The sequence below is a fragment of the Dipodomys spectabilis genome, unplaced genomic scaffold, assembly GCF_019054845.1.
Source record: "Dipodomys spectabilis isolate Male_0828 unplaced genomic scaffold, ASM1905484v1 ptg000085l, whole genome shotgun sequence".
Taxonomy (NCBI): Eukaryota; Metazoa; Chordata; class Mammalia; order Rodentia; family Heteromyidae; genus Dipodomys; species Dipodomys spectabilis.
The window spans coordinates 7,708,894-7,719,408 of record NW_024870762.1 but is presented as its reverse complement, the minus strand read 5'-3'; the positions used below and the strand labels follow the sequence as shown (position 1 = coordinate 7,719,408).

General features: G+C 41.9%; 1 protein-coding gene across 1 annotated transcript; it reads left to right on the top strand.

The window, feature by feature from the left end:
* Positions 1-6,343: 6,343 nt before the first annotated feature.
* LOC122111080 (epididymal secretory glutathione peroxidase-like) lies at positions 6,344-9,587 on the top strand. Its single transcript, XM_042683789.1, has 3 exons — positions 6,344-6,433; positions 7,291-7,444; positions 9,526-9,587. The coding sequence occupies exons 1-3, from the start codon at positions 6,344-6,346 to the stop codon at positions 9,585-9,587; spliced, it is 306 nt and encodes a 101-aa protein (XP_042539723.1).
* Positions 9,588-10,515: the final 928 nt, after the last annotated feature.

Sequence of the window (10,515 nt, the reverse complement as noted above, 5' to 3'; positions counted from 1 at the left end):
CATTTCAGAAATAATAATACAGAATGAAAATGTTACAGACCTAGTAAATAGTAATATATTGGACTGGAACTTCACAGTCAAGTATGGGTGCTTTGTATGTGTGTGTGTGTGTGTGTGTGTGTGTGTGTGTGTGTGTGTGTGTGTGTGTGTGTGTGTGTGTTGTGGGGCTTGCACCTGAGCCATAGGACCACTTCTCATTTTCTGGTGGTTTATTGGAGATAAGAGTCTCACGGGGGCTGGGAATGTGGCTCAGTGATAGAGCGCTTGCCTTGCATGCATGAGGCCCTGGGTTCGATTCCTCAGCACCACATAAGCAAAAAGAAAAAAGCCGGAAGTGGCGCTGTGGCTCAAGTGGTAGAGCGCTAGCCTTGCGCTGAATTGCTGAGGGACAGCGCCCAGGCCCAGAGTTCAGGCCTCACGACCGGAACCAAAAAAAAAAAAGAAGAGTCTCACGGACCTTCTTGCCTGGTTTAGCTTTGAACCAAGAGCCTCAGATCTCAACCTCCTAAGTAGCTAGGATTACAGGTGTGAGCCACCTGCACCCTGCCCAAGTATGTTCTTTTTTTGTTTTGTTTTTGTTTTTGTCCAGTTGTGGGGCCTGAATTCTGAGCCTGGGCGCTGTCCCTCAGCTCTTCAGCTCAAGGCTAGCGCTCTACCACTTGAGCCACAGGGCCACTTCCGGCTTTTTTCTTTTTGCTTATGTGGTGCTGAGGAATCAAACCCAGGGCCTCAGGCATGCAAGGCAAGCGCTCTACCACTGAGCCACCTTCCCAGCCCCCAAGTATGTTCTTAATCCCAAATTCTAACCTTTTCTTCTCTGTGGTAAACAATAGCCCTCACAGATATCAGGTTTTAATCCTTGGAACCGGAATTTTCTAGGGCAGATTTTTGCGGCTATGGTTAAAAGGATTATTCAAGGAGGATTATTCTGGATTATCTGGGTGAGCCCTAAATGCCTTTCATGCGCCCTGGTAAGAGGGAGCAGAGGAAAATTTTCCTACAAGAGATATGACAGCGCGGGGGAGCGGAGAGACTGGAAAGGAGCTTTCTTTTCTTTTCTCTCTCTTTCTCTCTCTCTCTCTTTCTTTCTTTCCTTCTTTTCCTTTGTGTGTATGTGTCAGTACTGGGACTTAAACTCAGGGCCTGAGCTCTGTATTTATTCCACTCAAGTTTGGCTTGAATGAAAAAGAAACTACCACTTGAGCTTCCCATCTGTTTTGTTTGTTTGTTTGTTTGTTTGCTGGTTAATTGGACTTTCCTTCCTGGCCTGGTTTTGCACAACAACCCTCAGAGCTCAGCTTCCTGAGTAGCTAGTTTTACAAGTAGGAGCCACTTGTGCCCAGCTCAACAAGGCTCTTTTAACTCCAGGTTCTGCAGCCATTTTCACCCAAGCTAGAGGGACAGTGGCACAGTGTCCCTAGGGGCACATCAGAATGCATCTGATTGGTGTAAACATAGTCCTTCATTTGCATAAAGGTCTACTGTGATTTGTATAATCACTCTTATCATACACATACCTGTTTGCAAATACTACACACAGCTTTATGACTATATAAACTGTTCTTTTCAAGTCAGCCAGGAATCACCCTGTTTTATCACTTGCTGGTGTTGCAACAATAGGTGTAATATGGGTCTTGTCTCAAATGGTCTTTTGTTCTTTCTTGTTTTGTGACGGAGATTGAAGCCAGGGTCTTGAGCATACTAAACAAGTGCTCTACCTCTAGAACCATATCCAGTTCTACTCTTAAACAAACACATCCTCTTCCTTTAAAAGAGTGTCTTGCTGGCTTTGTTCTGACTGAATTTCCAATCCTGCCTGAACTTCCCCAGTAGCTGGAATTATACACATGTGCTGCTATCCATGGCCCAAATATTCTATTCTGCTCTTACTTTTTATCTTTATCATTAGTAGAGTGGGCTGAGCTGGTAACAGAGTCAAGGTAGAAGCTTCAACAGAGCAGAAAAAGGGGGCAAGGGCCAACAGTAGCTGTATTGGCAAGAAGCAGCTGAAGAGTTTCAGAGAATAGGATAGAAATGACAAGGCATAAGTAGCAGATTCAATGAAAGATGGCAGGAGTAGAGAGCAAAGTGTGAGCAGATAGAGTTGAAGAAAAGTCTATGAGAAGCCAGAGGAGAAAAACTTCAGACCCTGGCATTGAAAGGGTTCCAGAAAGCTGCCAACTTTTAATGTCTTAGACACCAGTAGGCCCAATAATGAAAACACTAGGGGAGTGAAGCATTAGTTTCTGCACCTAAGAGCTATTACAGCAGTAGGCTCAGAGTAATAAGCCTCTAAACTGAGCACATAGAGCTCAGGTCCATCCATAGACCCTCAGCTCTCAGGGCTAGTAACTGTGAGCCTCTGTGTCTGCCAGTCCAACCATTAAACCTCAAGTATGCAAGGACCCAGAACTGTCAGCAGTAGAAGAGTTTCTTGCCTACTCACGTTTTTTATCTGGGTAAAGCAAAAGGACCCCTGGAACGATTGTAGATTCGGTTTCTCCCCCCCCCCCGCCCCCCCTCCACACACACACACACACACACACACACACACACACACACACACACACACACACACACACAGCCTTCTCTTCTCTTTAGTGTGGGTTACTTGAATTCCTGTAGCTGGCCATGAACATAGTGTATTCTCTCCCACACCCTCCTCCAGCCCATTAAGGCAGGTGTAACAGACAAGAACACTGCCTAGAGAAGTACACATTATTCCTCTCACTGCCTCCCCACTCCAACTTCCAAGAAGCAGCTGTTTTTATGGACAAACCCAGACGTCTGCACGTCAGGGTCAGCTGCTTAAATGAAAGCTCAGGTTCAGGGCCCAGCCAGCACTGACTAATGTTAAACCCCAAGTTTTATTCTTTCTGGAGAAGGAGGTCATAAAGTAATAAGCAAATCACCACTTACTTTTATGCATTTTCAAACATATAACGGGAAATTGAGCCCAAAAGGCGGTAAGTCAAGAGGGTTTGAGTAAAAACTCTACTTTATAGTGTAGTGTTGGTCTACACTTATAATGCCTTTGACCACTTCACTTTGCTCTTCTGAACTCACTTTTCATTTCAAATTTGAACACATGAGCCACGCATAGGTGGCTCTTGCCTGTAATCCTAACTACTCAAGAGGCTGAGATCTGAGGCTTGCAATTCCAACCCAGCTGGGTCTGAAAAGCCTCTGAGATTCTTTTTTGGGGGGTCTGGTTGTGGGCCTGAACTCTGGGTCTGGGTGCTGTCCCTCAGCTCTTCAGCTCAAGGCTAGTACCCTACCACTTGAGCCACACACCACTTCCAGCTTTTTCTGCTTATGTGGTGCTTAGGAATCGAAGCCAGGGCCTCATGCATGCAAGGCAAGCACTCTACCACTGAGCCACCTTCCAAGCCTGCCTCTGAGATTTTTAATTCCAATTAGCAACCAAAAAGCTGGAAGTGGATCTGGGGTTCAAGTGGTTAAAAAAAAATTAGTTCACTTTACTGACTATATGCCAGTAGAGGGTTATCTCCCATAAGTATTGAATGTCAAGGTATTGCGGAAGAAGGATTAAAGAGGAAAAGACATTAGGAGATTAAGTAGAGGCTAAGATTCTTTCAGAGGATAAGTAGGAGATAATTTCAGCTTCCAGAAAAGAAATGGTAAAAATCTGATATGTGGTTCTGGTGAGGTGTGAAATGAAGGTAGCAAATAGCTATGAGAGACTGTCTGGAAGATGATAGGAAATGTGGCCTTCTGTTGCACCCAAACTCCTAAGAACCAGAAAAGAATTCATGTCTTGTCTCCTTTGTTTTTTAAATTAGCTCTGAAAAGTTTGTATTATTCCAGCCCAGTTATTTAGATGAGATTCCGAGGCACCGAGAACAATTTGCCCAAAGTCACAGTGCTTAGGAATGCTTAAGGAAAAGAAGAACATTGTTCAGAGATTTAATATTTTCATCTGTATAACTATGAGCTGAGATAGATGGGGAGGACTGGTGAAACAGCATCGTTGGGTAGGAAGATGCTTTAGAGCAGGAAAACTGCAAAGCTTCCTTAAAGGAGATTTGTGGCTGGGTAAGCCTATCATTTAAGGCTCCAGAGCCCAGATTAGAGGCGTCTGAGAAGAGATCAGAGATCTGGGATGATAAAAGCTTCTATTTTCTGAAAGCCCAAGAATGTCCAATCTCCAGTAGCATGAAGAGTAAACCTCATCAGATTTCAGCTTGAAGGAGGAGAAACTGGATTTGTGAACCTGGAAGACATAGGGCTGGTGGAGAAGAAAGGAAATTGGTGCTGGAATGGAAGAGTTTCTCATTTCTACAAACATGAGAACTCTGTAAACTGAGTTTGTAGTACAGATACTACAGGGGAGGGGAGGGAGTATGGGAAATGTGGTAAAGAGAGCCAACCTCCAGGTTCTTTACTAATCCAAATATTTTTTTCAGCCTGTGTTTGTTAATTATCTCAGGTTGCCAGTTTTACGATCTGGAATATCTGTTTCTTTGCTACTCTTCCTCTCCCAAAAGTAAGAAAGTGGGAGTAATTAGATTGAAGACAAAAAAATATTAAAAATGAATTCTATTTCAGAATCCTTTATAACCTAATAATAACAAAATGTCAGAAACTTGAAAGTTACACACAACCCTTTGAAACTAAGGTCCCTTTGGAGCTAAAAATCTGATAAGGAATATAAAAGTTTTCAAACATGCAAGCACTATTAAACATTTTACATAGGCCTGTGGTAAGGGAAAGGAAAGTGGAGTTTGGAAATCAAAGAACATAGATAATTGATGAGATTAAAGTGAGATTTTTCCAATTACAAATGATCATGAATTTAGGATTACAGTTAATTCAAACATGAGCACTTGAGGAAAGAAAAAAGAAAAAAAAAGCTCTAATGTAGAGGAAACTCATGGTCAGACTTCCATTGAGAGTAACTATGCTAATTTATGTCAGAAATCTAGAAGTCCCTATGGTTGAAGGACTACATTTATCAACTCATTTATTCCAAAAGACAAGGAACAAGTGTTGTAAATGACTACTAAATGGATGGGTGTTTATGTCCTGGTTAAAAGGTAAAACATCTTTATTCTGAGATGACTTTGCCTTTCATTTCCATAATTTATCTTGAGCCCTTTGGTTTCTAGGGTTAAGGGGAGTGTTTGCAACTTCCTGAAAAAAATATAATTATTTCAAAATACAAAATTTTAAAAGTTATTTACCTTTTTTAAAGTACTGTGTTCAGAATAAGAGAGTGTCCTCAAAAAAAAAAAAAATGGCAGTATTTTCCAGCCTCTACCTCATGTATACAAGCTTAGTGTGTAAGAAGATTGCACCCAGGCTGGATACCACCTTTCCTTTTAACTTTTGCCAATCTGATAAACATAGGATACATCTTTTCTTAGTCATACTTCTTTGATTATTGGTGAGAGAACATTGTATCCTACCACAGAAGCCACTTGATTTCCTGTCTGGTTCTCATTTTTCTGATTTTCACTGATTTATAAGCCCTTGAAAGCAATTACATAATAAATATATTAATGTGCTGATATATACTGTGCCTACCCACCCCCTTTCTTCCCACCTCTCCCAAATAGATCCTAGGTGGTCTCTCTTTTATTAAAAAATTAAAATAAAATATTAGCTGGGCACTGGTGGCTAATCCTAGCTACTCAGGAGTCTGAGATCTGAAAATCATGGTTTAAAGCCAGCCCAGGTAGAAAAGTCCCCATGAGACTCTTCTCTCCAATTAACCACCCAAAAATCAGAAGTTGTGTTGTGTCGTAAAGTGATAGAGCACTTGCCTTGAGCAAAAGAGCTCAGGGACACACCAAGGTCCTGAGTTCAACCTCTACAACCGACAAAATAATAAAATAAAGCAAAATAAATATTGGGTATAATACTTAATACTTGTATTTTCTGTTGTTTTTTGGTTCGTTTTGCTTTGCGCATCAAACTTGGGATCTTTAGCATGCTAAGAAAACACTTTTACTCAGCTACATTCTTAACCTTAGAAATGGTATTCAGAATGTCTATGTGGTGTCTTTTGTAGAAAAGTCTGGGAGAAGGCATTACATCTAGACAGTTCCATCCACTCAGGAAAGATACACAATAGTCCTGAAAGACCTAAGAAGGCTAATATAAATTCTGCCAGATTCTCATGGCACCGGTGAGCACTGAGTGTACCTGGGGGTGTGAGTAGGTGAAAAGATGACTTGAGTTTTCTGGTTGTCACACATCAGGAATCTTTGCTGCCCTGTCATTGGTCATAGGGGCTTTCATTAGTCTCTGCCAAGCATCAAAAGTCGGTGGAGGTACACAAAGAACTCAGGGCTCAGACTAGGGATCTACAACACTAGTCATGACGGCAAAGTTAAGAGCCTCCTACCTTTTCCTCCTTCTTCTACCTGGCTTCTCTGGCTTGACAAATTCCAAGCCAGAGAAGATGAAGGTGAGTAAGCTGCAGAGAGGGGAGCTGCAGGTTATAGTGTGGTTACCCTTCTGTCCTGCTTCATCTAGATCTCAACCTGCAGTCCTTCTTGCAAGATCCTTAGCTGTTTTCTTCCTCCTTTGGGTTTCATAAACCTCTCCTCTCTTTTAATCTTCTTCATGCCTATATTGGTTGTTCCTTGAATATAGGTAGAGAAGAAAGGATCTTTTTTGCAGTGAGATCCTTTCTCTGCTCCTTCTCCAAATAGAGGCCACCTAGATACCTACTCCCCTGCTATGCCAGCTGGGTCTGAGGGACTGGGGTTTGGAGGAGAAGATGAGCCAAGTCATCTCAGACACAAATGATCATGCATTGAAGGTTTCTTGATGGCAAGAAAAAAGTGAATGTAGAAGTTGTAGAGTTAAAGTCATAGAGACATCAGAGATCCATAAAAGCCATGGGGACAAATAATCAGAGGACTAAAACAACTGGAATTGGAGTCAGATGTCTCGTGGTATGGTGTCAGTTCTATTCCCACACTTTTAATTGTTTTATTGATAAAATGTGTGCTTGTGACAGTAGAAGGCAGTTCAAGGTAGGATCATAATGAATACGATGACTTAGAGGCAAAAAGGAATCGAGAAGTTAGAAGCAATTCACATAGTGAATTCTCTCTTTGTGTTCTGGTAGAAAGTTACCCATCACTAATTTATGGGTAACAATACTTTCTTATTATGCCACGATTATTATGCATATAACATGTTCTACAAAAAGGCAGCTTTGGGAATATTTTCACCCTGCTCTGAAATTAACTAGAAATTTATACCAATGTCGAGTTGTTGTTACTAATGATATAATAATGTTAAAACATCTTCCAGATGGATTGCTACAAAGATGTGAAAGGCACCATTTATGACTACGAGGCCTTCAGTATTAATGGGAATGAACGTATTCAGTTCAAGCAGTATGCTGGCAAGCATGTCCTCTTTGTCAACGTGGCTACTTTTTGTACTCTAACAGCTCAATATCCTGGTAAGAAGTCAGAGCTCTACGTCTTTGGGACAACATTTGTGATTTATATTCTAACTCACACTTGGTTTTATGTTCTAATTGTAATCACATGCCAAAATTAATACTAATAATTTGGGTGACTTCACCCTTTGATGTCAGAAGTCAGCCAAAGATCAGGTATTGGTGGCAGATGTCTGTAATCCTAGCTGCTCAGGAAGCTGGGATTTGAGGATTGAGATTAGAAGTCTGCCTGGGAAGATAAACCTAAGAGATTATCTTTTTTTTTTTCTTTTTTTTGTCGGTTGTGGGGCTTGAACTCTGGGCCTGGGTACTGTCGCTGTGCTCTTCAGCTCAAGGCGAGCGCTCTACCTCTTGAGCTACAGTGCCATTTCCAGTTTCCTAGTGGTTTATTGGAGATCAGAGTCTCACGGTCTTTTCTGCCCAGGCAGGCTTTAAACAGCGATCCTCAGATCTCAGCCTCTTGAGTAGCTAGGATTACAGGCATGAGCCACCAGCACCCAGCTTGAGATTATCTTTAATTAACCAGCAAAAAGCCAAACATAAAGGTGTGGCTTAAGTGGTAGAGCTGTAGCCTTGGCCAAAAAACAAAATATGCTAAGTGGAAATTCAAGGACCTGAGTTCAAGCCCCAGTACTGACACACACAAAAAGACAAAAAAGATATTAAAAAAATACTATTTATTTGAGGTTTTTAATGATAGTGTGTTTTGCAGAAATGAAAAAAAACCTTTTGCTCTCTTCCCTTCTTTCCAACCAATGATATTTATAAAATATTCCTTTTCTGCTCTCTCCCTGTTGATAACATACAACAACTACTTCTTGTCTTGATTTTTTTAATTGACCAAGATACTCTATGCTTTTCCTTTTGGTTCTTATTTGTTTTTAGTTTTTGAGACTCTGTAGCCCAAACTGGCCAGGAGCACATGCTCCCCTTGCCTCAGTTTCCCTAGTATTGGGATTACAGGTATGTACTATTACATCCAGTAATAAAACACTTTTGAGTTCAGTCCATTCCCTCATTCTTTTAAAGCCTCTAATGCATCCTGATTATCCTGAAGATGTTTGAACAGCATCAGGAAGCTCCACTTGAAATTTCCCTGTTTTGCCTCTGCTCTCTGCTCAGAGCAAGCCAGTCTCCTTGACACTGTCTTTTCCTTTTAGGAAAGGAAGACTCAACCTATCAATTAACCAATCAGAGAAGGAAAACTGATGAGCAGTGATGTTCCAACCCTGCTTTGTCTAAAACTCACTGGAGTTTTGAGTAATAAAAATGTTCTGGGCCCCCTCGCAGAGGAATGGGGTCAGAAACCTCTCTAAAATGGGGACTTGGGCATTCCTGATTTTAATGATGAGTCTCTAGGTGATTACAGTATACTGCACCACAGTATAGGGCTGTAGAGAGTCTGTCTGTAGGCCTAGTATCTAACAGCCATGCCACTCACAGCCTGATCTAGAAATGTCTCCCCCTCCCCTTCCTTCTCTGTAAAATGAGTCACCCCAGGGATCTTTGTCTACACTGAGGGTCATAGGCCATGCTATCCCTTTTCTAACTGCAGAACTGAATGCACTCCAGGAGGAGCTGAAGCCCTTGGGCCTAGTAGTGTTGGGCTTTCCCTGTAATCAGTTTGGAAAGCAAGAACCAGGAGAAAACAAGGAGATTCTTCCTGGGCTCAGGTAAGTGCCTGCTTGGAATCCAGTAGGAAGCTACTTGTCCACTTGTCCTGTTTCCAGAGGTCCTTCCATCTTGGGAACCTTCCAGCTAGGAGTAGATTTAATAGGCTCAAGGTTATCTGCAAGTTGATTTTAACTATGGCCTGTGTGCTGCTGATGTCTCTGATTATGTCCAGAGATTCTCTCTCCGTCTCTGGCTGACACCTGAGTGGACGGTAGAAATCCAGAGAACAGAGGTACTTGGCACAGAGAAAAACAAAGTGAATCAAGAAGCCCAGAGTCCCCGCCTACCCTTATTCTCCTCCCTCCTCCCATCTCCCATCTCAGCCCCTCTCTGACCTTTCAGCGACTTTCAAATCCCTGGGTCCCATTACAATCACTTGCCTCCTGGGAACATTTGGCTTGTTGCAGGTATATCCGGCCAGGGGGAGGATATGTACCTAATTTCCAGCTTTTCGAAAAAGGGGATGTGAATGGTGAAAAAGAACAGAAAGTCTTCACGTTCTTGAAGGTGAGTGAATTACCACCCCTCCTTTCCCTTATGTTCTTGTCTGTTTTTGGAGATAGTCATGCATTGAAACCCAAACTGGCTTTGAACTCACTCTGTGGCTCTGGCCATCCTTCTACTTCAGCCTCCCAAGTGCTGGGATTACAGGCACATACTATCATACACAGCTCTCCCCTAATAGTCTTAGCACAGAATTGGTATGATGTGGCTAGGATTACAGGAATATGCCACCACATGCAACTTTTCTCTAACATTCTTAGCAGCTGATGTGGTGGACTGGACCCTTGGGATGTTGCCTGGAGCTGGAATTATTAATGTGGATAAAATCTCCAGATCAGCATGATGACTCGCATTTAATGTTAGCCTTCATGGCATAGTGTGGAGTAGCAATCTCTTGCCCTTTAACACTCATTCATTCATTTAAGGAATATTTAACGTGCTTGCTATGTATAAGGCAAACTAAATAAAAAGAATATTAACATGAAAAATTCAGTCCAGTCCTAGAGGAGATTATCCTAAAGAGAGAGCTAGAAATTCATAAATACAACATCATGTAGTGGGTACCTCATTTAACATTGACTTTTAGACACAGACTTTGCCAGCACGGAAAAGGCCCCAAAGATAACTAGCGTGAAGTATACCTAAATACTGGACGATGAACCAATACCAGTGCACTGGTAACGTTTTCCTATATCCTTAGTAGGTTGAAGAAAATAGAACAGTGAGAAATGGGGGCTCAGAAAGGACTGGGGGTATGCCTCGAATGATTGAGCACCTCCCAGGCTTGACCCAGAGTTCAAATCCCAGTACCTTTGGAAAAAGAAGGAAGGTATCATAAACTAAAGACTTCTAACTTATAAGGCTGCCCTTACCAGATTACAATGTTATCATGT

Coding starts and splice junctions, on each gene's coding strand:
- LOC122111080 (XM_042683789.1), top strand. CDS start 6,344: ATGACGGCAAAGTTAAGAGCCTCCTACCTTTTCCTCCTTCTTCTACCT. Junction 6,434..7,290: donor CCAAGCCAGAGAAGATGAAG/GTGAGTAAGCTG, acceptor AACATCTTCCAG/ATGGATTGCTACAAAGATGT. Junction 7,445..9,525: donor TCTAACAGCTCAATATCCTG/GTAAGAAGTCAG, acceptor GGCTTGTTGCAG/GTATATCCGGCCAGGGGGAG.